We start from the raw sequence: 27,788 nt of genomic DNA on the forward strand, positions 1-27,788 counted from the left end.
CTACATTCACTCTTCTGTTGATTCTGTCTGTGCCTTCCAAGGGAGTGTGTTCAGGGGCAGATGCCGCTGGGGAAAACCTTGGTAGAGTGGCTCCAATGAAGCTGTGCTGAGGAGCCAGGGATCCCAGAGCTGGTACTGGGCTCCCCGGCGTCTGGGCTAAGAACCACTGTCCGTGCCATGAGGAGGAATTGGGGGCAAATCCGGCGCCCCAGTGGAATAATCCAAGTTAAAACTCCACGAGGGGATGCTGTGGAATCTCTGCCCTCCGAATCCTCTCCCCAGCTGCCATATCCCCAGGAGTGGTAATCCAGACTCATGAAGGTTGCATCCACATAGGTAGCTGAGAGCAGAACTTGACTTCATGGAAGTTCTGACTGTGTAATGACCACAGGATTCGGCCCCACCTCACTTCCCGAGCTAGAGGCAAGTGATGCAAACCACTCTCTCGTGGGCAGGGGCCTGTGGGCAAAGAGCCGGGGGTTCAGGCCACGTGGCTGCAGAAATGGGCTGCACTCTCCCTCTGCCTCTGCTGCGTAGTTTAAACGTTGCTTGGATTTTTAAGCTTTGCCAACATTTCAAAGTCCTGCAGGGGAACCCCTCCTCCACCCTGTGTACTAGCGTGGCTGCTCCGGTCCTCCTGGCCTTGCCACGCGTGTTGGACTGACGGGTTAGTAGGTAAAAGATCCATTGCCATTCAGAACATGCCCCGCTAGGTCCCTGTGACTAGCACCGGGAGCTCAGCTACTGAACGGTCACTGAATATGTTTAACTTTAAAGCCCCTGGGCAGGATGGAAAGTTGTTCCTAAAGGTGCTTGTGAGCCAGTAAACAAGCCTAGGACAGCGGGAAGGCGTGGGGCTATTATTAGACCTCACTTGTTCCCTGCTGTGGTGCTATCACCCTGTCCCTCTGTGCAGCCATTAGCAACCTCGGTGCTGATCTCCCCAAGCTTGAGAAATAGGGGCAGGCAGGTCAATCCCCGGCATTCACAGTAAAATGACTCTGATGGAGTTCCTGGCCCCTGTCGCTTTTTGCACTGAGCTGAGCTCTCGATACTTTTTCAGGAGCCCGTTGCTTCAGGACATGACCTGAGCACATGTGTGTCCTGTAGGGCGACACACTGGTTACCCCGTGAAATCATGCCCTCGAGGGATGACGTTGCATGGCTGTGTGTCCCTGCTGGGCTGTTGCGAGTTGATGCAACAGTGCAGCCTGGTGCTGTGTTGTCCAAGGATAATAACTATACCTCATGTTTATACAGCACCTTTTATTTCATGCTCCCAAAGTAATTTCCAAACGTTAAGTCCCACAACACCCCTATAAGCAGAGGCCACAGTGAGTCAGCGGCAGAGCTGGGAATAGAAGAACCCAGGAGTCCTGACCCCCAGTCCAGTGCTGCAACCATTACACACACACGCTCGGATCATCTAAACGCAGGACCCCATGATTGTCCTCCAAGGTGGCAGGACAGACCCATGGAAATCAGGCCTATCCCATGCTACTTCTAGAACTGTGGATGTAAATACTTCCAGCCCAGTTGTAGCTTTTAGCCATTGCTCAATGTTGTGGGATGGTTCTGAGTTGTCCCACCTTAGCAGGGGCCCTGGCAGGTTTTACCTCTCACAGGGAGCCACTGCCTTCAAGACCTCCACAGCAGCTGTAAGGGGGAGTCTGCCCACCCCACCGCTAGACCCCTTCAGTACCATAATGCCTCTGGGCAGAGCCACTTCCTCTGCCCCCTTAGGTGGGGCTAGCAGGAAGTAGCCTTTGTGCTCAGGACGGGATCCTTGCAGAGAGGTTCCCTGTGGCCATCTGCCTCTGCAGCGGCTGGGCACAGCCTGGCCCCTAAGATGGTATCTCTGAGAGAGCAGGTGGCCCGTGGAGCTATGTCCCTGTGTGTCCTGCTGCCCAGTGCTGTAACTTGGTGGCCTCATTTAAATACAAACAACTGTGCTCTGGCTTGCATGGGAGCGGTTGTCAAGGAGGTTGTCAGGGAGGCTGACATCAGAGATCCCGTCCCTATAGATTATTGTACAGTGGCAGGATCTGTTCCTCATCTGCAAATGAGACAAGAGGGCACCCAGAGGAAACCCTGAGGGCACTTTGCGTCATTGACCCAGGTTGCCTAGCACCGCTGGGACCGGGGAGGGAGGGCCGATTGGCTTCGGATTTGCATTTTCCTAGGATGGCCTGTTGGAGAGTCAAACAGTGCTGAGAACTGAGCCGGGGAGGAGAGAGGCAGAGGCGATGGCTGGCCACGCTTCAGAGCTTGAGTTCCCCTTCGTCCAGGATGTCCAGCTCACCAAGTGTATGCGGCTGCGGGCACAGAGTCTCCAGCAGAGGAACGAGCGGCCGCAGGATGGCGAGAAGCTGCTGCGGCCCAACGAGTACATCTACAGGGTGGATTTCGTCCAGCAGCACAATCTGTACTTCCTGCGCTGGAAGATCCAGATGGAGAAAGCGGGGAAGGTGACGGTGATGGGCACCTCCCAGCACTGGACGCCCGACCTCACCAACCTCATGAACAGGCAGCTGCTGGAGCCAGTGGGCATCTTCTGGAAGCAGCCAGGGACCAAGGAAGTGGAGTGTAATGAGGCGGATGCCCAGGAGTTCGGGGAGAGGCTGATGGAGCTGGCCAAGATCCGCAAGGTGATGTACTTCCTCCTCTCCTTCACCGATGGCCTCGACCCAGCCCACCTCAAGTGCTCTGTAGTGTTCAAAGCCTGATCGATCCCATCCTGGGCAGATCCCAAACCTCTTGCCCCCAACCTCTTCATGTTTCCTTCTCTTCGCTTCGATTCAGTGATTGGTCATTTCTTTTAAAGGGACAGCATGACAAAAAATGTGCCGTGTTGATTCGCAGCCGGCAGTCATGGTTTGAGAATAGGCAGGTGACTATAACGCTGCCCCGGCTGCTCCCCACTGTGCCGGGAGACTTTCCCCAGCAGGTTGTGTCTTGTGGCTGGCTGGATGGAGAGGACGGTTGCTTTAGTAGCCTAGAATGCAGTATTGCATGCTAGTTAATTCAGCTGTGCAAGGTGAGCTGTTTGACTGGCAGCCTGCTGAGATGGGGACGAGCTGACTTGAAAGCTGTGGGCCTGCCCTGATCAAACCTGACCGACTGCCTTACATAGAAGTTAAAGGTCTCGTGGAAATATTAAGGATCTCTACTGCATGTCGTCGTGTGGAGTAAGGAAGGTGATGCAGACCAGTGCTCTGAGCTCCAGTCTCAAGGCCATCATTTTCAAACGTGTCAGGTGACTTTGGATACCCAGCTTTCCAGAGACTTGTTTTCAGAGGAGCTGAACGTCTGCAGCTCACGTTGACCTCAGCTGGATCTGTGGAGCTCAGTACCTCTGAAGATCATGCCCCAGGGAGTCTCGGGGTGCCCCTCACGCCCTCACCTAATGCATCGGAAATCAATGGCTACTTTTGCAAATTTCAGGCCTGCTGGTCAAACCCCAGTGAGGACTTCAGGCTTTGGACCCATGTTAACGTCAGCAGCTCATCTGTTCCCTAGTGCACAGAGAGTAACGCTCATGGTGCATTTGCCTTGCTGTGGTACAAATTGAACTCGGTGACAATGTGCTGCCTGAGGATGTTATGTATTGAAAACAGTTGGAAGATCAATCTGCTGCAGTGTGCCGAGCAAAGAAAGTTATAGGGGCAGAGCAAAGGTTTCTGAGAAGAGTTTAACCCTGTGTGGCTCTGAGCCAGATGTGGGTCTTCTGCAGTGTTCTTCCTTTGTAGAGTACAGTACAGGTGTGTGATCTCTCCAAGCTCACATAGAAATATATTGGTTATTAGTTATTTACCTAGGGCTGTAAGCTTGCCTAGTGCTTTACAAGTGGTAGAATAAGAAACTTCCCTTGCACCAAAGAGCTTACCACCTAAGGGACTGATACTGCTAACGCTTCCTGCCAGGCATAGAGCTTTGTAGGGGGTGTCGTCACATGCACCATGGTCTGGTGTATAGGCTATGTGGGTGGAAGCTGGAGACCTGGGTTCTCTTCACAGCACTACCATTATGCGGGTTGGTGTGTGAACTTGGGCAAGTCACTGAACTGCTCTGTGCCTTAGTTTCCCCTCTGTGAAAGAGGTGATGATATGGACCCTCTTTTGTAAAGCAGTTTAAGAACCACCACTGAAAAGTGCTATGGAAATGCTAAGTACATGCTACTCTTTGTCCCATCGTCCTGAACAGGATTACACCTGAGCGTGTTTGCAGGACAAAGCACTAAGAGTTGTTCCGGGGTATATATTATGTCATTGCATGAAAAACAAACCCACCTCAGCTCAGTTCTCATGCTTTGATCTTACCCAAAGTTCATCCTTATTTTTATAGCTGATATATAGAAGCTTCCCTGTGCAGGGGATGGGGAAAGCTCATTTCTTTGCCAAAGAGAGACTCTGAACTGCAAGGCGACCGTGGAAGCAGCTGGCGTGGCAGCCGCTACGTACGCAGCAAAGGTATGGGGCCGGAAGGCAGGCAAATGTGCCTGAGAGTCACGCAAGCTGGAGAGACAACATCAGACACGTGCAGAAGAGAGCTCCCTTAACTGTGGTACCAGAGGAACATGGGTCTTTTCAGGAGAAAACAACAACATGGCCGGTGCATTCTTCTGTGCTGTCACTTTTATTTGTTTGGCTCTCTCTGTCTCTGTTTAGAGCCGTTGCCTGAAGAAACGAGGCACCGGGTGATCAGGAATAGCAGTTTTTCCTATTCCCTTTTGTCACAAAACGTAGCAACTTTGGGCCAGATTTTGCTCTGGTATTTTAACAGGAACCTTCCACCGAAACCACCCACACACACCCCAGAGCAGAGTTTGGCTCCTGGCCTGAAATGCCACATGGGCCAATCAGACTGTCCCAGCACTAGCCATTACCGAAATCGCTGTTATGAGTCGTCAGGACACTTGAACAGTAATTCATTGTTTGTGTCTCACCGCCTGTGTCGAGTTCATGCTGCGCTTATCCTGCTGGGTATGTATTTGTGTACAATGGAAAATAAAAGCCCTTAAGGAATGAGGTTGGATGTGTCTCCCTCTGACCTAAAATGCCCTGGTTTTACACACAATAAAGGAGAACCCACACATCTTCACCCCATTTTTAGGTGTCTTCCTCTCCTCCCCTCCCCCCCCCCCCCACACACTGAAGAGCTTAAGATCTGTAAAATGTAATAACTTCATTCCTGGAGTGAGCTGTGTTGCTGGATATTTAACTGCTCATGTAGCTGTTGGGTGAGAGAGAGAATGTTCTGATTCCTCGGTGTATCTCAGATCGACATCACCGTTTGGGGGGAAGGGACATTAGCCAACCTCCATGCCCCTGGAGCAGTACCAGCGTACAGTAGCCGAGGGTCTGGCCTCATTACTGAAACTGACCTTCTGCACAGGGGTGAGCAGAAAGTCCTGAGCGCTCCTTTATCCTCAGAAAATGGCTTAAGTGATGCACCAGCCTTTCTGCACAGAGATGGGCTTCACCTGGTTTGTATGTAGGTCTCATGACAGGCACAGCTTGGGTCTCCCTCCTTGGGAGTCGGGGAGGTCCCCAGAGAGAACCCCACTCTTTGCCTCCTGTTAAGGAAATGATGTCTCTGAGTTCTCCCCCCCACAGGACCATTCTTCCCAGTCACAGATGCCTCGTTTCTTAATTGGCATTTACTGTTTAAAAAAAAACAAACAATTCCCCAAGGTCTCCTGAAAATCAGACTCGGAGCTGTGTGGTTATTGTGCCTCTGCTTTCCTTCGTTGGAGCCCTTTGTCAGTCATCCCCCCCACACTGAGTGTTGCGTCCTTGGAGTCTGGGGGCTCCTTGAATCGAGGCACAGAGATGAGCTCCCACAGCACCCACTCATTCCCACAGTCCTGTCCCAGCCTGCCCTGGGCTCAGTGGAAAACCTGGGGTGGATTCTCTGGGGCTGTCTCTTCTCGTGGTTGTTCCAAAGTCGTGGTTAGGAAGAGATGTTACAAGGGCATGAATGGGACCTGGTGGATCAGTGGTGTGTACCCACCATGTTGTGTCCTCCCATGGGATTCTTGTGGGCTATGAGATAAATCAAATCACTTCACAATGTACAAACGCCGTGCAGCCCTGCCCGCACTACATACACCACTGTGCTTTTGTGACCATTGTGTGACTCTCTCACTTGACCCTCTTGCAGCAAATATGGCCTGGGCTGGGCCTTCTCCGCTGTCACTGAGCTGTTTGCACACACCTGCCACCCTGTGCTTGGAGCAGTGCCTCCTGGGAATTCCAGGGGGCTATCCCATGGAGTGGCTTGCATTCTGGGCTGGTATATGACACAGCGAGCCAGGAGGGCTGGCTAAACATGTCTACAACGCACAAAGTAAATGGTGAGCGGGGTGGTGGCCATGTGTCCACGCCTCTGTCAGGATGAACCAGGGCTAGCTGCCCTGGTTACTAAGGAAGTAGAAACCCGGTGGTCTGCAGATCATGGAGGTGTTGGTAGCGACTCCATGGTTCTGGTTCTCCTGGGATTTGCTCTGAAATCCCTCTGAGCTGCGCTTTAATGACTGAAGTTAGGCTCCAGGTTTGGCATCACAATCTGTGCTGTTTTGTTAGTGAAGTAGCTACCGGTGCTTGCAAGAGGCAACGTTTTAAAATGCTCCTTTTTGAAAGTTTGCCTTATTTTGGTAGCTTTCTCTGGCTGAATAGCTCCAGTCCCCATGAACGCCATGCGTCAAATGCCGGTGCTTATTCTGATAACATCGCACACAGAGACCGTGGAGGCAAAACCGGGCAGCTGAGTGCATGGAGGTGGGTTGTGGGGAGAGATGGGACTCTGTGGAGAGGGGGATGAGCAGGGATGGGGGGCACAGCAGGGGTGGGGTACCCGGCAAGTGGGGGCAGTGACAAGGTTAGCGGGGCACAGTGGGGAAACAGGCTTGTGTGTGGGTGAGGCTGGAGAAGCAGGGGGAGGGTCTGTGGCTGGGCAAGGAGCCTGGAGCAGAGGGAAGGCCAGGGGCCCTGCACCAAACGCCTTGGCGCAGCGCCATAGGAACCAACCAGGCATTGACACGTCAAGAGCCACCGACGCCCCTACTTCCTCGATGCACTGAGGAGATAAGGAAGGGATCCCCATTGTGCTACTTCAAGTGGAAATGCCTTGGCACAGAAGTGCTGGGCTTCCCTCGCTGCCTGCATAACACTGATTTACCCCAACAATCCCTCCTCCCCCCACCTCTGATCATCGCACCGTTCTCCCCTCTGTCCTCCTGTGACGGGGTGGGACTCACCACTGCGGTGCCCCCTGCTGGCTGTCCTGGGATCAGCTTTACTAACCAGTGCGCCCTCTTCTGGTGGCATCTTGCCACCATCACATCTGCTCCAGGGACCCAGGTCACTCCTAGGACCGCAGCATCCTCTTCGTGACACAGCCCTCTGGCTGCACCGCACTCTGTGCTCCCCCTTTCTGGGGGAATGTCGCAGTCCCTTAGTCCAGCCACTCCTCAATGGCAAGTGGGGACAGCGGGCAGGAGGGAATCCAGGCCAGTCCACTACTCCAGGTCCCAGCCTAGGGACCCTGTAGATAGCTGCTACTTGCAGCGCCCTCTCCAACTCCTCAGTAGATTTCCCTGGGCCACTTCCTCACGGCCCCAGCACCCTCTTTGCCCCTTACCTCAGGGCCTAAGCCAGCAAATCCCTGCAGCCCCCCAGGAGCTGCCTTTAGCTCCTTTGGTGTCTGCCTACAGCACTGCTCTGTCCAGGGTGCTTGCTGCCTTTAGCCTGCAAAGCAGCCAGTTCTCCTCCATTCTCAAGCTCCAGGGAGTGACTGAAGCTGCAACCCTTCTTATATGGGCCAGCCAAGCCCTGATTGGCTGCTCCTTGTAGCCCCTCTCTGATTGGCTGCCTCCTGTGCAGCCTCCCGAGGGCTCTATTAACCCCGTAGAGCCCAGAGTGGGACAGGTGCCCCATCACACCCCCATACACACCCAGCTTTCCCAACAGCTCCACTTCACCCAATCTCCATTCCCCCAGCACAACAAGTAGACATATTGGGTCCCAGTTCAGCCTGCTAGCTTTTCTCAGCCTTGTTCGTATTATTATTATTATTTATTTTTATTATCGTAGCGCCTAGGAGCCCCAATCATGGACCAGAACTCCATTGTGCCAGGTGCTGTACAAACACAGAACACAGAGACAGCCCCTGCCCCAAAAAGCGGACAGTCTAAGAATAAGGCAAATGTCAACAGATGGGGGGAACAAGGAAACAATGAGACAATACCGGTCAACAAGGCACTATTTCACTACTCCCCTGTATGTAAGTAATGAGCTAAACTAGGAGCCCATCTCCAGTCAGAAATCTCAGCCCCTTGTCGACCATGACGAAGCCCTCTCCACAGTGACCTTTAGATTTGCTGCCCTGCATGAGGAATGGTCACATTTTCTAATCTATATTCACTATTATTAATCTTTTTAAAATAATTAAAACATTTTTCCCTCCAAACTTCTTCTTTAGTATAGCTGTTACAGTAGTAGCTAGGAACCTCTGTCATAGAATCGTAGAATATCAGGGTTGGAAGGGACCTCAGGAGGTCATCTAGTCCAACCCCCTGCTCGAAGCAGGACCAATCCCCAGTTAAATCATCCCAGCCAGGGCTTTGTCAAGCCTGACCTTAAAAACCTCTAAGGAAGGAGATTCTACCACCTCCCTAGGTAACGCATTCCAGTGTTTCACCACCCTCCTAGTGAAAAAGTTTTTCCTAATATCCAACCTAAACTACCCCCACTGCAACTTGAGACCATTGCTCCTTGTTCTGTCATCTGCTACCACTGAGAACAGTCTAGATCCATCCTCTTTGGAACCCCCTTTCAGGTAGTTGAAAGCAGCTATCAAATCCCCCCTCATTCTTCTCTTCCGCAGACTAAACAATCCCAGTTCCCTCAGCCTCTCCTCATAAGTCATGTGTTCCAGTCCCCTAATCATTTTTATTGCCCTCTGCTGGACTCTTTCAAATTTTTCCACATCCTTCTTGTAGTGTGGGGCCCAAAACTGGACACAGTACTCAAGATGAGGCCTCACCAATGTCGAATAGAGGGGAACAATCACGTCCCTCAATCTGCTGGCAATGCCCCTACATATATATCCTAAAATGCCATTGGCCTTCTTGGCAACAAGGGCACACTGTTGACTCATATCCAGCTTCTCGTCCACTGTCACCCCTAGGTCCTTTTCTGCTGAACTGCTGCCGAGCCATTCGGTCCCTAGTCTGTAGCGGTGCATGGGGTTCTTCCGTCCTAAGTGCAGGACTCTGCACTTGTCCTTGTTGAACCTCATCAGATTTCTTTTGGCCCAATCGTGTAATTTGTCTAGGGCCCTCTGTATCCTATCTCTACCCTCCAGCGTATCTACCACTCCTCCCAGTTTAGTGTCATCTGCAAACTTGCTGAGGGTGCAATCCACACCATTCTCAAGATCATTTATAAAGATATTGAACAAAACTGGCCCAAGGACCGACCCTTGGGGCACTCCACTTGATACCAGCTGCCAACTAGACATGGAGTCATTGATCACTACCCGTTGAGCCCGACAATCTAGCCAACTTTCTGTCCACCTTATAGTCCATTCATCCAGCCCATACTACTTTAACTTGCTGGCAAGAATACTGTGGGAGACCGTGTCAAAAGCTTTGCTAAAGTCAAGCAACAACACGTCCACGGCTTTCCCCTCATCCACAGAGCCAGTTATCTCATCATAGAAGGCAATTAGATTAATCAGGCATGACTTGCCCTTGGTGAATCCATGCTGACTGTTCCTGATCACTTTTCTCTCCTCTAAGTGCTGCAGAATTGATTCCTTGAGGAACTGCTCCATAATTTTTCTAGGGACTGAGGTGAGGCTGACTGGCCTGTAGTTCCCCGGATCCTCCTCCTTCCCTTTTTTAAAGATGGACACTACATTAGCCTTTTTCCAGTCGTCCAGAACTTCCCCCGATCGCCATGAGTTTTCAAAGATAATGGCCAATGGCTCTGCAATCACATCCGCCAACTCCTTTAGCACTCTCGGATGCAGCGCATCCGGCCCCATGGACTTTTGCTCGTCCAGCTTTTCTAAAGAGATCAGGACTCCATTCTGCTAGGTGTGTATAGACAGGTAACAAAGAAGACAGTCTTCTGAAGACAGCTTATGCTCTCCGTGTCAGACAGGAAGCATCAGGTGGAAAGGGGAGAGACAGGAAAGAGGCAAGCAAGGATTGGGTGAAGAGGAGGATGAAGAGACACCAGAACTGGAATTAGCCAAAAAGCAGAAGTCTCAGCTGGCTGCTTTCCTGCCCAGTACCAGCTGGGAATAATCTGTGGTATTAGGACAGAGAGAGGTTTTAAGGCCCCAGTTCAGGAAGACACTTCAGGACTTGCTTAACTTTATGGACATGTTTGAATCAGTTTTGGGACCAATCTTATTTAATCTTTTTATTACTGACCTTGGCACAAAAAGTGGGAGTGTGCTAATAAAGTTTGTGGATGATACAAAGCTGGGAGGTATTGCCAATTTAGAGAAGGACAGGGATATTCTACAGGAGGATCTGGATGACCTTGTACACTGGAGTAATAGTAATAGGATGAAATTTAATAGTGAGAAGTGTAAGGTCACGCATTTAGGGATTAATAACAAGAATTTTAGTTATAAGCTAGGGACGCATCAATTAGAAGTAACAGAGGAGGAAAAGGACCTTGGAGTATTGGTTGATCATAGGATGACTATGAGCTGCCAATGTGATATGGCAGTGAAAAAAGCTAATGCGGTCTTGGGATGCATCAGGAGAGGTATTTCCAGTAGGGATAAGGAGGTTTTAGTACCGTTTTACAAGGCACTGGTGAGACCTCACCTGGAATACTGTGTGCAGGTCTGGTCTCCCATGTTTAAGAAGGATGAATTCAAACTGGAACAGGTACAGAGAAGGGCTACTAGGATTTGATCCGAGGAATGGAAAACTTGTCTTATGAAAGGAGACTCGAGGAGCTTGGCTTGTTTAGCCTAACTAAAAGAAGGTTGAGGGGAGATATGATTGCTCTCTATAAATATATCAGAGGGATAAATACCGGAGAGGGAGAAGAATTATTTAAGCTCGGTACCAATGTGGACACAAGAACAAATGGATATAAACTGGCCACCAGGAAATTTAGAGTAGAAATTAGATGAAGGTTTCTAACCATCAGAGGAGTGAAGTTTTGGAATAGCCTTCCAAGGGAAGCCGTGGGGGCAAAAGATCTATCTGGCTTTAAGATTAAACTGGATAAGTTTATGGAGGAGATGGTATGATGGGATAACATGGTTTTGGTAATTAAATATTCATGGTAAATAGGCCCAATGGCCTGTGATGGGCTATTAGATGGGGTGAGATCCGAGTTACCCAGGAAAGAATTTTCTGTAGTATCTGGCTGATGAATCTTGCCCATATGCTCAGGGTTTAGCTGATCGCCATATTTGGAGTTGGGAAGGAATTTTCCTCCAGGGCAGATTGGAAGAGGCCCTGGAGGTTTTTCGCCTTCCTCTGTAGCATGAGGCACGGGTCACTTGCTGGAGGATTCTCTGCTCCTTGAAGTCTTTAAACTACGATTTGAGGACTTCAATAGCACAGATATGGGTGTGAGGTTTTTTGCAGGAGTTGGTGGGTAAAATTTTGTGGCCTGCGTTGTGCAGGAGGTCACACTAGATGATCATAATGGTCCCTTCTGACCTAAATATCTATGAATCTATGAATGCGGTCCTTAATAGGGACGCTTTTCTGAATCAAGGCTTAAAAGGAGTAAAGGCAGTGGCTCCATTTACAGTTCCTGTGGCTGTTCCCCCATCTTAATCTGTTTGATGCTTAAATTACGGCTGCTGTGCCCTCATTAGTACTTGTCCCTCTTGCACCCATGGCAGCTAATGGTGCAAATATCGCTGTGTTTCTGACCCTACTTAGCTGTAGCTTCATTAGCTGTGTGTCAATTTCCCCTCTCACCCTCTGTTTCTGTCTGATTGGTTGCTAATGGGCTTTCAAGGTGATATTGAATGACTTTGCCCTTTTCCAGGTTTCAGAGTAGCAGCCGTGCTAGTCTGAATTCGCAAAAGGAAAAGGAGGACTTGTGGCACCTTAGAGACTAACCAATTTATTTGAGCATAAGCTTTCGTGAGCTACAGCTCACTTCATCGGATGCATGTATCTCACGAAAGCTTATGCTCAAATAAATTGGTTAGTCTCTAGGTGCCACAAGTCCTCCTTTTCTTTTTGCCCTTTTCCGTGACCACAACTAGTCATTTCTGGTGTTGTTTCTGCCTTCATTTGGTGTTTGCCAGAGGAACTCCTGGGGATTCTCTACAGCAAAGTGAAATTGAAGTCAGCTCCTTGAAGCTTTGTGATTACAGGCTAGAGTTGCTCAGAGTGAATCTACTATAGCTCAGTGTATCCTGTCGCGAGTGATCCTTAACTTTGGTTTGGGCCTCTGTTCCTCCTGAGGAATTGGGGCTATGGGAGCACCCACTTATCGTCTGGAAGAGAGGAAGGCAGTGTGGCCTAATGAGAAGAGCACTGGCCTGGGACTTGGTTGAGCTGGGTGCTAGTCCATCTCTGCCACTGGCCTGCTGGGTGGTCTTGGATAGGACATGTCACCGCCCTGTGCCTCAGTTTCTCCATCTACATATGGGGACAGTGGTGCTGACCTCCTTTGTAAAGTGCTTTGAAATCTATGGATCAGAAGCCCTATATATGGGATTGGTATTTTCATTATTATAATGGCACATTGCAGCACCCCTTCTGTGGAAGGTGTAACCCACAAACTACTTCTAGGTTCATTGCTGGTGCTGCTCTGAGAGGAGGCATGAGCTGGCGCTCTAAGGCATTGGGCGGAGACTTAGGAGATCTAAGTTTTTCTCCCTGCTCTGCCACAGGCTTCCTGTGTGACTTTGGGCAAGTCACATCACCTCTCTGTGCCTCAGTTTCCCCTCCCATCCTTCATCGTATCCGCTCTTTAGGGCAGGGTCTGTCTCCCACTGTGTGTATGTACAGCACCTAGCACAAGGGGGATCTTGATTGGAGCCTCTAGGGGACACCACAGTGCTCGAGCTTCTGTCCAGCTAAGCACTGTTCTCTGTGGTTCAGAGCCTGTATCTCAGGTCAAGCCCAGCCCAAGTCAGTTGTGGGCAACAGCCCTCATCACTTAACAGTGGTTCTGGGCCCTGGGTGAAAGGAGTTGGTGGTGTCAGCCTAGGATCCACCTCGCTAACCACTCGGGAATCCATGCAGTGAGACCGAGGACCGAACAGGCTGGGGAGACTTAGCTTAGGGCAGTGCGGAGGCACGTTGGTGAGGCTGCGAGGAGCTGATCTCTGCAGCTCTGATGCTGCTCCTGTTGACGTCTGTGGTGCTGGCCATTTTCACCAGCCTTTCAGAGTAAAGGGCTGTCAGTGGAGATGTTGGGCTCCTGAGATTTCTCGGCAGCTCTTGGACTACAGGCAGGTCTCCTGCTGGGCATGGCTGCTTTAAACTCTGGCTGGGAAGTCACCTGTAAGAAATGGTTTAATGACTCACAGGCCTGCATGAAAAGTGAGTTGATTAACACAATGACCCAATATGACGGTTAATTAGTGTGATCTGCAGTCAGGAGCGAATCGATGGGGAGGTGGGTTTGAGTGCTGTATACTCCGTTGCTGGCAGCTTCCCAGAGGGAGCGCAGATGTCTTCATTGACACAAACTGTTCCTGGAAATCTCAAATCCCTCATTCTCAGGGCTCTCTCTGTTCAGTCTATTGATCAGAACCACTTCAGGGAGCGAGCTGGCTTTTGAAAGGAGTTTATGGAAATTAGGCAGGATGTGGTACTGCAGCGAGCTATGCTGGCAGGGTGTTGTACGGCAGTCAGCTATACTCCTCAGGGATGGTACTGCGGCAGTAGCTCGTGGGGTATGGTACTGCAGCGCGGGATGCTGGCGGGGTGTTGAACTGCAGCCAGCTGCGCTGGCGGGGTGCGGCACGAAAGGCATAATGAATATCTTGATGTATCTTTAACTATCAGGAATGGTAAAGGCCAAGATATGGATGGCACCCGCAGTAGCATGGAAAATAAAATGAATTCTGTGGAGAGGGTCGTTGCTAAGGGCCACAGCTTCAGGCTGGCACCTGGAGCAAATAGCTAGGCTGAGTCGATGCCCGGGGCGAGGGAGGAATCTTCCCACACAAGCACCCAGTGTGTGCTGTGGCTGCGGGCTGCTCTGTGGAGGCTTTGGTGCTACTTAGGTTCCTCCCTTCCCTGCCACAAAGGGAGAGCCCAGCTTTCCCAGGGCATAACTAGAGAACATCCTTATTTAGGGCATGTCTCCATGGGACATTATGCAGGTTGTGAGCTCCCTTTGTAAGTCGTCTGTGAGGTAAGGGGTGAATGTGAACGGGGACATTCTCGTTCAGACCTGGGGCGCCTTTTTCCAGTTTAGCTGATGTGACTTTGGAAGAGGGTTAAGTAAATAAATCCACAAAACAAGGCTCTTGCTGGGTTTAGCTTCCAAGAGAAGGTTTGATGCCGCACTGGAGTTTTGTGGGGGGTATTTTCCAGCCCGCCTGCTGGGCTGTTTGGGCTTCAGCTGAATCGTCACATGGGGGTTCAGTTCAGAGTAGGTCACCCTCTCTTTCTCCCAGGCCAACTCAGAGGCGCGTTGGGTGCCTGCCTGGCCAGGCCCATCCACTCTCTTTAGCAATTCCTGTGCTACATGCATAAGCGTCACTAACAATCTTGTTTCGGGCCTGGTGATGATCAGAGGAAATTGTACTTCAAACTGGGGGGTTCTGAGGTCTCCTCTAGTGCTGTACCTTATTAAGAGGTTGCCTGCAGCAACACTGTTTCCTCGCAGAGTATTTTCTGCCTCTTTGTTGGCAGCAAAACCAGTGGAATTACACTGGATGCTGGGGGCTTCAGTGTTTGTCCCCTCAGTGACCTCAGATCACATATGATCAGGGTACAAGTCGGAGCTGCCTGCACCACAAGGCCTAGCTGGGGTCTGAACTCCAGACAGGCCATCACCAACTCAAATGTCATCACCAGTTGGAAGGATTTTGCATTTGGAATTGAGCCGACAGGTAACATCTGCCTCTGCTGTAGCAGTGCTACAGGGGCTTCAGGGCTAATGGCAGTCGGAGCTGGTGGAGTTCACCCAATCAAGTCAGTCTGTTGTCCAGATTTACCCTATGCTTGGGCTCGGCTTAACTGACAGTACAAATAATAATGCCTCGGCCTAAGCTTTCTCCCCTATCTTGACTGTCCCCTACAGAATCTCTTCTGGCCTAGTGCCCACAGCCCCCACTTCTCCAATGCCTGGTGGGTGAATAAGCCGACCGCGGGGTCCTGACCGCTGTCAGGGTGGATCATGAGATGAATTCTGCTGCTCTGTTGCAGCCAGTAATGTCCGCGCCTAGGACTCGGACACAGAGGGTCCGATTCTCCTCTCACCTCCCCTAACGTAAATCGGCACTAAAGTCAACAGCTCACACCAGAGTCATGCCCAGCGGGACCTAAGGAGGTGCCATTTTTTTTACAGCCACCTGTGTCAATGTAACTGCATTTCAGGTTACATCGTTAAACTGCTGCAGGCCCCGTACGCCAGTCAGGCGTGTTTGCCGGGTGCTTTGCCCTTCCTCTGAAGCCACTGTCATTGGCCAGTAGCGGAGATGGGATATTGGGATAGGAGAACCATTGAAGCAGACTCCCCTCCCCCCTCCCAATTTCTAACAGGCTCCACGACACTCTAATATTCCCTGATTAGTGCTGGAGGCAGGAGTTTCTTTTCCAGGACAAGTGAATAAGCCATTGTTCCCCCAACTCACACAGGTCATCCCAGACTGGAAGGAACAGGAGTGGAATGCCGAAAAACCAGAGAACTACGCCGGGATTTTCCACTTCCAGTTCTGGCGATTCGGTGACTTGGTGGACGTGGTGATAGACGACCGCCTGCCGACACTTCACAATCAGCTCATCTACTGCCACTCCAACTCCAAGAACGAGTTCTGGTGCGCACTGGTGGAGAAGGCCTATGCCAAGTAGGTATACGAGCCGGAGCCATCGAGGCTGAACTGCAGCCCTGCCTGGTGCTCTGTGTACTTAGCTCTGTGGGAAGCAGTATGGCCTAGTGGACAGAGCACTGGCCTGGGACTTGGAAGCCCTAGGTTTGAGTCCTGGCTCTGCCACAGGCCTGTTGGTGGACTTTGGTAAGTCCTTTTCTGTGCCCCTGTTTGTCCCATCAGGAAAATGGGAATGATAATACTGACCTGCTTTGTCAAGTGCTTTGAGATCTGCAGATGACAAATGCCGTATAAATAGGGTAGCCAACTTTCTAATTTCTGAAAACCAGACTGCCCTGCCCCACCTAGTCCCCTGAGGCCCCATCCACTGCCCCGCCTCTTCCCCTGAGGTCCACCCCTTTGCCCACCTCTTCCCCCGAGGCCCTGCCCCGGCTTGCTCCTGTCGCATCACTCACTGCTCTCCTCCCTCCTGCTCTCCTGTGACTAGAGCCTCTCCACCTTCCTTCTTCCTGCTTTCTCCCCCAGGTGGGCTCCCTCTGCTCCGGGGCTGGGACAGGAGCTGCAGCCAGATGAGGAGCCTGCAGCCTGCCCGCCCGCCCATGAGATGCAGATAGGAGGCAGCCCCGGCTGAGCAGGGATTGGCACGGGTTGATGAGCCAACGCCTCCCCCACAATGCCTGCAGCCCGCAGTAATCAGACTTTTGGTGTCCAGTCAGTACATCTGACCGGACACTGCCAGGTCCCCTTTTGACCTGCCTTTCCGGTCAAAAACTGGACACCTGAAAACCCTATGTATAAAAGCTAGGTATGGTTATTATTGATCATGAGTCCTTACTTTGTAAAGTTCTGTATCTATCCCTGGCGAAGGGAGGCACTGGCAAACTTTTCCTTACAGGTCAAGGGTGATTGTCATCTTCCCTGGAGTGGATGAGCTTGCTAAAAGTTTGGAACTATTTTAATGGACCATCACATTTAGTGGAACCTAGTAGAGTCCCTCTGAATTTCAGAAAGGGGTGGGGAGCATTTTGCAGTCAAGCCCCCACTGCATTTTGCAGTCAAGCCCCCACCCTTCCCAGTTCTGGTTCCAGGTTAGATCTAAAAAAGTGAGCAGGGGGTTGTTTGCCGTGATAGCCTTGAATGCAGCCAAAATCTCAGGAGAACTGCTGATCTCATGACACTGTCAAGATGGCAGCATCCTCGTAGGCTCCGCTGTGACAAATCCAAACCTGGGAACTAGCCCTAACGTGGCCTTGCACTGAATCCGAGCCGCATGCTAATTCTGATCGGGACCCACTGCAGGCACCCCTCCTGCAGTGAATATGGGGGCTCCCAGCACTCAGAGGGAGTCTGGATGGTGCTGAAAGCAGCTGGTGCAGGATGTGTGCTACTGCTCCCCGTCCTGCTCTCCCCACCTCCCGGAAATCACCTTGAAGCTCCTGCAACTGCTGATTGTGCCTGCTGACCCCAAGTGGCCCAAGGCCTAGAGATGCTTTTTACTATTCAATCCTTTTCCCCACTGCTGCTGGCTCCATCTGTCTCTCCCAGCATGGACTCCCATCCTCCCCGCCCCCCTGCTCCTCATCTCAGTCTCCTGATGCCCTCTCCACCTGGCCATCCAACCTCTCCCTGCCAGTTCTTGTCCCCCCATGTCATGTAGGGAGCTTACAAGGTGAATCGAGGAGGATTTGCAGCATCTGAGAAGGCAGGACTCCTAAGCAAGCGCACCGGCTCGACTCTCCACCCAGAAGCCCTTTCTCTGGCCACCCTGCTCCTGACCCCACCTCTAAAGCCTTAAAACAGCCCCATTCCAGGCAACGCCCAACTAGAAATGTTTCCAGAGGGTAAAACTCACTTTGTTCTTCCTGCCATAACGATGGGGTCTCTGTGTAAATGCAATTGGCAGCTAGCTAATCACTGCAGCTGGTTGATTCCTGCCTGTTGGAACATGTATATAAAACACCCCCGTAGGTGCATGGCGGTGGAGAGGTACAGGTGAGGCCTCCATGCAAGGTTGCAAACCAGAGCAGAGCCTTTACATCCCCTGGAGTTTGCCCAAACACACTTAGCCCAAAGTTTTTGCCCCTAATTTTTGCCGTCAGTGTAATGGTTTCTCCCTTGAATAGAGAGTGAGTTCATCATAGCAGAGGCCTCAGTTCTGTCCACATCTGCACTCTGCATCGGTATCACTCCTTTGGCTTCGGCCATTACTCCTGCTGCACACCAGTGTAAGTGAGATCAAACTCAGGCCCAGAAGCTCCAGTTTCCTGGGCTCTAACAGCTCCTTTTAGCTGGGAGGCATGACACTAGCCCAGGGACCTGGAGGCTTCAGGCTTAGACACAAGATGAAAACTACTGTCTCCGCACCACACCCACTCCCATTTCCCAGACATAGATGGTTACCAGCCTCTTCATTCTGGCTAAGAAGGAAACAGCAGCCCACTCTCCCAATAGCCTCCTGGCTCTCCCATTAGGGAACTTGTTAATATAGAGGCCGGGAAGTCTATTCTTCTTACTGCCACCTTAAGTTAACGTCATCTCCGCCATCTGCTCAAAACTTGCCCAGCTACAGGATCCAAGTCATTTGGGGGCTGGAGCGTCCTGGAGTGCCCCAGCACTGTGAATTCTGACGCTGTCACCTGTCCACTGGCCCCGCCACTGAATATTTCCCACCTTGGTATCAGTGGCGTAGCTAGGACAGGAAAACTGGGTGGGCGGCAGTGACATGGGGGCTACCTCCCCCCATGGTACCGGAGGTGGATTACGAATTTGTGGGGCCCTGGGCCAGGACAAGTGGGGGCCCCTCCCCACCCCTTCCGCCTGCAGTGGCCCCCGCGCTCCTGTCGGGAAATGAGGCCAGGCGTGAGGGCTTGCCCTGCTCCACCTGCCTGGCGCTCCTGCCAGGGAGCAGGGTCTGGGCGCGGGGGCTTGCCTCACTCCTCAGCAGGGGCGGTAGGTGGAGTGGGGCAAGCCGCTGCACCCCCGCCCTGCTCCCCTGGCGCGGGGCGCCCATTTTTCCAGGGCCCCACAATTGGCCAGGGCCCTGGGGCATGGCCCGTTGGCCCAGTGGCTAATCTACCACCGGCTCAGACCCCTAGCTGGGGCTGGAGATCGGGGCAGCAGCGTGTGACACCGGCAGGAGCGGGACCCGACTGGACACTCAGCCAGGGTCCAGGAGTCCCAGCCTGTGGATTTGGGGGGCTCCGGCCCTGATTTGGGTGGGCCTGGATGCTAAGTGGGCAGGCCACGGCTCACTCATGACTACGCCCCTGCTTGGTATGAAAACGAAATGCTTCCCCCGGGGCCTGTTGAAATGCTAGCAGTAAACCTCCTCTAGCAGCGTGCCTCATCGCAAGCTCAGAGCTGAGGACTGGTTCATCCCACTGCTTTGTCATTATGTCCAGATTGTTCTTAACGCACCCTGCGCGATTTTAAGGTTTTGTGTCCAAATGGGGCAAAATTTGTGGTTTACCCAAGTTTTCTGCATGGAAGCAGGGGATGCGCAGCAGTTCTGTGTGATATTTCATTGCCGTTTTGGCTAGAGAAGTTCAGATGGGACATATATCCGTCTGGATCAAAACCAGGCAGCATTTGGGGGAGCCCCTAGGAAGTAAAATTGACACCTTTCAGTCCGCTCCAGCTGTTACTAGCTTTTGATCAAGATTCCTTGCGAGGGGAGAAAACGCTCCCGTAGAACTGAACGTGTTGAACAGCCCTGTGCTGTGTTTGACAACAGCAAACATGAAAATTGTGCTTTGCAACTTCCGTCCCGAGGTCTCAAAGTGATGAACAAGTGAAAACTCACCAAACCCCCCTGCAATGTAGGTTTTAGTGTCTTCATTTTGGCCTGGGTGACTTGCTGGGTAGTTCAAGGAAGTTTGAGGCAGAGCTTGGGATAGAGCCTAGGTCTAGGGACCCCACTCCTGTACCTTACACCCCACAACCATTTGCTGCTATTAATTACAGGGGAATGGTTGCTAGGAGGAGAATCTTGGCCCATGGCTTCAGTTCAGATGAAGACCAAACACTGCTGCTTATCCAAACTTGTGCAGGGCTGGCCACACAGAGAGACTTCTCATACTCCTCACTTCTGCTTGAGCCAGAAATGGAGTGGAAACAATCATTCAGCATTTTCTGCCCCAGCTCATGAGAAATCCAAGGGAAGGGAAGTCGATCAAACCTCTTTGAAACTCAGGAAAGTTTTGGCCGGAGATTTTCACGAAGATTTGGTGGTGGTTGGTAGCTGAGTTATTATTTTAGTAAGGTAGCATCCTTGGGATCGGGGCCCCATTGGAGAAGACAGTCCTTGCAAAGGGGAGTGGGTAGGGAAACAACATGCAAGTAAACAAATCTGATGAAGGATGGGCCCAGCTTTGTTAGCTACGTGTGTGTGGTTTGGGGTTTGGTTTGTCTTTTTAACTGGGGGCAGAGGCAAGGAGGAGGGAAGACGGACAGTCGCAGTGAAAAGCTGCTTGACCACCCCTGTTTAATACACAAACCAGTCGAGGCTCACCCAGTCCTGGAAATGCTGACAGAGCCCAGCCTGGGAGGCATTATTGGGCATGTACCATGCTCTGTACCATGCTCCAACCCTCTCCTAGAGCCCCGTGACTGCTGCTAACCTCCACACGTGCTGTCTTCGTTCCTCCCCTCTTGCAGGCTGGCCGGGTGTTACGAGGCGCTAGACGGAGGCAACACGGCGGATGCACTAGTAGATTTTACTGGCGGCGTCTCTGAGCCCATCGACCTGATGGAAGGGAACTATGTTAACGATGAAGCCAAACGAAATCTCCTCTTTGAGCAAGTGCTGAAGGTCCACAACAGGGGAGGGCTCATCAGCTGCTCCATCAAAGTAAGACGTGTTGCTGTTGTGGTTTGTCTGGTAGCCACACTGAGAGGTCCCAGTCAGGGATCAGCTCGGCTCTCCACACACACACACACACACGAGTGCAGTGAAAGGATGGTCACTGCCTCAAAGAGCTGACAATCCGGGTAGATGGTGTGAGCCTGCCGTAGATCTCTCTGCCGCCAGAGCGACGCCTGATCTTCCCCTGGGAGATGAGAATTGGGCCCCTTGGTGATGCAGACACGTAAGGGAGAATTTTATTTTCGGAGTCCCTATGGCAGTGCGTCTGGGCTGGTTTACACAAGGATGGGCTGATTTGCCGTGCGTCTGGGCTGGTTTACACAAGGATGGGCTGATTTGCCGTGCATCTGGGCTGGTTTGCTTTCAACCCGCTATGGATGTGGTCACTCGGTCACTTGCGATGCTAGTGCTTCCTGGGTTCGCCCGTGATAACGGAGCCCCTCTCCCGACGTCCCGTGCACGTGTGTCGTAACAGATTGTAGAGCCTGGAGAAGGGACAGTCTGTGTACGGGATCTGGCCCACCCCCCTGCTTTTTTGCAAACGAATGCTTGTTCCCTACAGTGTATTCTCCAGCCTGGGTGCTATTTTAACTGTCTCGGGTGCTGAGCATCCAGCATGTCCCTCGGGAGACTGTGTCACAGTCGGACTGCGTCAGGGTTCCCTGATAGCCAGCACTCACCTCCCTTCGCTCGCTTTCCCCCCGCAGGACATTCGGCTTTCCCACTCCCCTCCTTCTGGAGCTGCAGATTGTAATGGGGCAGCTCTTCCACCGGGGATCCACATGCAGTGGGAGCCCTTTGCTCGGTGCAGAAGGAGACCCCCAGCTGCCTCTTTGGCACCGTCCCTCCCTACCTTCCTGGGGTTCCATGGAGGGGCTCGCCCTGGGTTTGGGGATCTGCACAGGGAGGCGACAGGGGCAGAACTAAGGAAGTAAAATCTCCCCTGCCCCACAGCCACACGCAGCCTGCTAGGAAAAGTTCTTACAGCCCCAAGCTGAGTTACCTTCCACAAGCACCTCCGTGCTGGGAGAAAACCCTTGATGTGGGGGGGGGAGGGGTGGGCTGGGAGGCAGCCATAGCTAGGGAGACCCTGGTAATGCAGGTCCCAGAGTGAGTTCAGAGGCCTCTTGCCTTCTGGAGACCCCCAGAGCTGTGAGGATCTGTTGGTTCATCTCCGGCTGGGGTGCAGGAGACAGCAAGTCTGTGGGGATGTGAACTTCCAGCTGCTTCTTTGCCAAGATGTAAATTTCTCATTCACACCCTTTTTCCCACCAAAGAATGGCCACGTGACCAGGTGATAGTCCATCTGATTTTGTTGACACCTGGCTGAGCCGTCAGTTTGCCTTTTGTCTATGAGGAACTGGTTTGTACCTGCTTTTCTAAACTTGGAATATGTCTCAATAATGTTATACAGTAGAATCTCATAACTTTACGTACAATGTAAAGGGTGACAAAAATGACTAGTGATATGGAGCAGCTTCCATATGAGAAGAGATTGATAAGTCTGGGACTTTTCAGCTTGGAAAAGAGATGACTAAGGGGCGATATGATAGAGGTCTATAAAATCATGATTAGTGTGGAGAAAGTAAATAAGGAAGTGTTATTTACTCCTCATAACACAAGAACTAGGGGTCACCAAATGAAATTAATAGGCAGCAGGTTTAAAACAAACAAAAGTAAGTATTTCTTCACACAACGCACAGTCAACCTGTGCAACTCTTTGTCAGAGGACCTTTTGAAGGCCAAGACTGTAACAGGGTTCAAGAAAGAACTAGATAAATTCATGGAGCATAGGTCCATTAATGGCTATTAGCAAGAATGGGCAGGGATGGTATCCCTAGCCTCTGTTTGCCGGAAGCTGGGAATGGGCGACAGGATGGATCACTTGATGATTACCTGTTCTGTTCATTCCCTCGGGAGCACCTGGCATTGGTCAGTGTCAGAAGACTGGATACTGGGCAAGATGGACCTTTGGTCTGACCCCGTATGGCCGTTCTTATGTTAATGTTGCTACTCATATTTTACCAGGACAATAATGAACAGCATATTATGAGTTTTCAAATGATACTTCACAAGGCTTACTTTGTGCAAAATCCATTATAGTTTTGTAAACAGGGTGAACATAGTGATACGGACCATCACAGGAATATAACCTTCCTGGAGCTGAAAGCCCCGGCCCTGGGGCTCTGCTTTGTGTTTCCCTGGCCAGGCCACCACAGCAGCTGACATGGAAGCCCGCCTGGACTGCGGTCTTGTCAAAGGACACGCCTACGCCGTGACGGACGTGCGGAAAGTCCGTCTGGGCCACGGCCTGCTGGCCTTCTTCAAGTCGGAGAAGCTGGATATGATCCGGATGCGGAACCCCTGGGGGGAGAGGGAGTGGAACGGCCCATGGAGCGACACGTGAGTAAAGCTGGGGCAAGGGGGCCTGGAGGGGGTCGCCAGCCAGCCACCCACCAGCGTTCCTCAGCCGAGATCCTGTGTGTTTGTGGGGTCTGTGGTGTGACGAGGGGTGTTATGGGCAGATGGGATGGACTGTCTGGTGAAACTCGGGGCCCTTCGCTATTCGAAAATGTTTCTGATGCCACTTGATGTCTCAGCCAAGCAATGGGCAGTTTGGCTTCTCCAATACTCATGTACACAGGCCCTTTCCTGAGCAGGCCGGGCGCTGGCTTCGGGGGCTGTTTGCGATGGGATTGCGAAGAGCTGAACGCTCTCCCTGGGGCCCAGCAGACTTTATATGGTTCATCAAGGGTCTAGTGGATGTTATGGGCCAGATCCTCAGCCTGTTTACACCCAGCGCTGCTGAAGAGGGAGTAGAGGGTGGCTTGAAGTCACCTTTTGGCTCCCCCAGTCCAGGGCTAGGCAAGGTGGCCCCCAGTAGGACTCCACCTACGGCACCTTAGAGCTGGCGAGAATTGTGGGAGAATTGCATGCTCTGCCCTGGCACACCCCACCCCGATGCCCCCTCCGTGGAGGTAGGGGGCGCAAGTGATGTAGAGACAGCATAGATCTATCCCCCCCCACACACATTGTGTCATGGGGAAACCTCAGCTGCCCCTTTCTGGGCGGCTTTCCAGCTGCTTTGTGCTGCTGAGGCTGGTGCTGGAGCCTCGGATCTGGCCCTGCTGGGTTAGCCAAGCAGCTGGGCCGTGCTGCTCGTGGAATCTGTTCGCCCCACTGGTGGAGCCTGAGGTGGTTGCTCTATTTGCAGCAGCCAGACAGCGCAAGTTCAAGTTTGCAAGCTCGTCTGGCACCCAGATCCCCAGTCTGGCCAATGTGCGCTCTGCTCAGGGCACAGGGAGGGGAGGGAAATGTTAGATCTAAGCCACTTACCCACTCCCCTGATCCTTGGGGATTGAACTAGCCCCCAGTATAATCTAGAGCAGCCCAGGGGCTATACAAGCTTTATGCCATCCAGCTGTCTATCCCCTTTGCTGCACTGGAGGGCTCAAATGTGGCTAAAGTCATGCACAGGCCTCGTTCCGCTCTCCCCCCCCTTCCCCCCCACTCGGGGCAGATCCCCCAGGCTGAATAAAGAGCTGAACCCCCGGCATGTCTCCCCTTTTTCTCGCAGTAACGATTCCCTTCTGTTCCCCTCGGCAGCTCTGAAGAGTGGCAGAAGGTGAGCAAGAGCGAGAGAGAGAAGCTGGGGATGACGGTGGAAGACGATGGGGAGTTCTGGTGAGTCCCTGCTGGGTTTTCTACAATGTCAAGGGGAAGCTGTGTGGATTGATTACTCCCACCCAACCATTTCCCACTGAACTGGCATAGGACTCGCAGCACGTAACAAAGGGCGGTCTGAAAATAATCCAAGCCAGACAAGCTTCAGTGAAGGATCCAGTTCACAGCCTTGGGGGAACGCGTCAGACCACGTGGAGTTAGCTCTTTGTGACTGGAACCCTAGGCGAGCGTGGCTCTTTGTCTCCCCCTAGTGGCTGGTCCGCATTCAGGGGTTTTCACTTGTCGTCCTTCACTCAAGCCATAGAAGCACGGGCTTTTAAGTAGGGCTGTCAATTAATAGCAGTTAACTCACGCGATTAACTCAAAAAAATTAATCGTGATTCATCATGGTTTTAATCGCACTGTTAGTCGACAGCATACCAGTTCAAATTTACTCCGTATTTTTGAATGTGTTTCTACATTTTCAAATATATTGATTTCAATTACAACACAGAATACAAAAGTGTGCATTATTCACTTTATCATTTTTACAGTGCAAACATTTGTAATAAAAATAATAATATAAACAAAAGAAATAGTATTTTTCAGTTCACCTCATACAAGTACTGTACTGCAATCTCTTTATCGTGAAAGTGTACCTTACAAATGTAGATTTTTTTTTTTTGTTACATAACTGCACTGAAAAACAAAACAATGTAAAACTTTAGAGCCTGCAAAGTCCTACTTCTTGTTCAGCCAGTCACTAAGACAAAAATGTTTGTTTGTATTTACGGGAGGTAATGCTGCCTGCTTCCGGTGTACAATGTCACCTGAAAGTGAGAACAGGCGTTTGCATGGCACTGCTGTAGCTGGCATCACAAGACATTTACTTGACAGATGTGCTAAAGATTCACATGTCTCTTCATGCTTCAGCCATCGTTCCAGAGGACCATGCTTCCGTGCTGATAACGCTCATTAAAAAAACAATGTGTTAATTAAATTTGTGACTGAACTCCTTGGGGGACAATGAGCAGGGTATGTCTCCTGCTCTGTTTTACCTGCATGCTGGCATATAGTTCATCTTAGAGCAGTCTCGGATGAAGACCCAGCACATGTTGTTCGTCTTAAGAACACTTTCACTGCAGATTTGACAAAATGCAAAGAAGGTACCAATGTGAGATTTCTAAAGATAGCTACAGCACTCGACCCAGGGTTTAAGAATCTGAAGTGCCTTCCAAAATCTGAGAGGGATGAGTGTTGCGGTCCAAATACAAGACAAAACAAGCTTTAAGCAAGCAAGCAGGCTGGTCTGCCGACGGGCTCATCCGCCTGTCAGCTTTTCCACCCTCTCCTTTATTTCTCTCTCTCCCCCCGCGCATTACATACTCCAACAGATAAAAGGAATACATTGGCTTTGTATAATATTCTTATTGACCAATATCTATCTATCGCATTCCTTGCTCTGGGGTCTTGAGCCCAGTCCTGGGAGGCTTCCCACGGTTCATGTCATCTGGGCGAGATTCCAAGGTTCATGCTCTTGAGAGGAGCCGTGTGTGCACTGCTCCTACACAACACTCCGGGTGTGCCCTGAATGTTGCCAAGTGCATGAACCTTGTATGAATGCTACCGATGAGGTGTGCAACATGCTTTCAGAAGTCTTAAAAGAGCAACACTCTGATGTGGAAACTATAGAACCCGAACCACCAAAAAAGAAAATCAACCTTCTGCTGGTGGCATCTGACTCAGATGATGAAAGTGAACATGCACCGGTCCTCACTCCTTTGGGTTGTTATCGAGCAGAACCCATCATCAGCATGGACACGTTCTCTGGAATGGTGGTTGAGGCATGAAGGACCATACCAATCTTTAGCGCATCTGGCACGTAAATATCTTGCAACGCTGGCTACAACAGTGCAATGCAAACGCCTATTCTCACTTTGTATTCTATGTTGTAATTGAAATCAATATATTTGAAAATGTAGAAAACATCCAAAAATATTTAAATAAATGGTATTCTATTATTGTTTAACAGTGCAATTAATCGCAATTATTTTTTTTAATCACTTGACAGCCCTACTTTTAAGTAGAGATTTTCAAAGGAGTCTTTCAATGGGATTTGGGTGCCTAACTCCTTAAGCACCTTTGGAAATCCAGCCTTAGCTCTGTAAGTGCTGGGTTCAAATCCTTCTGGTGTTCCACCTATAACAGACACAAGTAGTAGATAAATCATCCATACATGCGTGGGAAGACAGGACTAGAACTCTGCTCCTTCAGCTCCAAAAACCGCAAGTCTCTGCCACTCGAGCTAAAGGATTGTTCTCATTGCTTTCTCTGAGAGCATGTCCCGTAGCCACTCTGTGGAGCACCAGCCACTAGAGGGCAGCATCACACACCCAGTACATAACAGCTGATCCCTGGCTGCTTGCCCGGTATTGGCCACACAACGTGAGCTGTGGGCACACGAGGCTCAGCCCTGCCAATAACCCCTTTCCTGTTGTAGGATGACATTTGAAGACTTCTGCAAATATTTCACCGACATCGTCAAGTGCCGTCTCATAAACACCTCCTACCTGAGCATCCACAAGACGTGGGAGGAGGCGGTGATGCGCGGGGCGTGGACGAGACACGACGAGCCCCTCAAGAACCGCTCCGGAGGCTGTATCAACCACAAAGCCACCTTCTTGCAGAACCCCCAGGTGAGACAGCAGAGAGGCGTGGAGAAGAGGACCTGCCAGGAATGGCCCGAGGCCTGGCAGGGTAATAAGGAGCCTGGTTGGGCCATTGGAGGCCAAAGTCTGGAGTGGCTTCCAGACTCCTAAACAGAGCAGCCAGCCATGGTGCTGTTCTGGGGTTAACCCCCTGCAATGTGCTTTTCTGTGCTTTTTGTCTCTGGCGCTGAGAGCTAGCCATTGGATTTTTGGCTAAGTGCATCAAAACCAAAGGAAACACGTCTGTGCACAACAAAGCCACTGCCTTTTGGAAACAAGAGGAAGCATGGTCCAGTGGTTAGAGCACTCGCACAAGACCTGGGTTCAAGTCCCTGCTCCGCCCAACTCCTTTGTACCTCAGTTCCCCATCTGTACAATGGGATAATAGCACAGGGGTGTTGTGAGGATAAAAACATTACAAATTGTGAGGGGCTCAGATCCGAGAGTGATAGGATGCATAGATGAGATAAATCCTGTGCAACCCATGCTTGGGCCTTCCCAGACAGAGCCAGGTCAGACTGGGTGCTGAACTTCAGACACAA

General features: G+C 51.2%; 2 protein-coding genes across 7 annotated transcripts in view; both read left to right on the forward strand.

The window, feature by feature from the left end:
- Nucleotides 1–27,788, forward strand: part of CAPN5 (calpain 5) — a 140,671-nt gene that overhangs the window by 90,381 nt on the left and 22,502 nt on the right. For all 6 annotated transcript variants that reach the window (XM_084617923.1, XM_084617920.1, XM_084617919.1 and 3 more), the window contains 5 exons: nt 15,821–16,029; nt 20,668–20,860; nt 23,085–23,278; nt 24,482–24,559; nt 27,039–27,234. In XM_084617923.1, the coding sequence (XP_084474049.1) occupies nt 15,821–16,029; nt 20,668–20,860; nt 23,085–23,278; nt 24,482–24,559; nt 27,039–27,234 (870 nt within the window). The remainder of the gene's footprint in view (nt 1–15,820; nt 16,030–20,667; nt 20,861–23,084; nt 23,279–24,481; nt 24,560–27,038; nt 27,235–27,788) is intronic.
- Nucleotides 2,239–4,993, forward strand: OMP (olfactory marker protein). Its single transcript, XM_084617925.1, has one exon. It carries the CDS (start codon nt 2,247–2,249, stop codon nt 2,724–2,726), a length of 480 nt encoding a protein of 159 aa, XP_084474051.1. The 5' UTR covers nt 2,239–2,246; the 3' UTR covers nt 2,727–4,993.

This window comes from Lepidochelys olivacea (genome assembly GCF_965140295.1).
Source record: "Lepidochelys olivacea isolate rLepOli2 genome assembly, chromosome: 1".
Lineage (NCBI taxonomy): Eukaryota > Metazoa > Chordata > Testudines > Cheloniidae > Lepidochelys > Lepidochelys olivacea.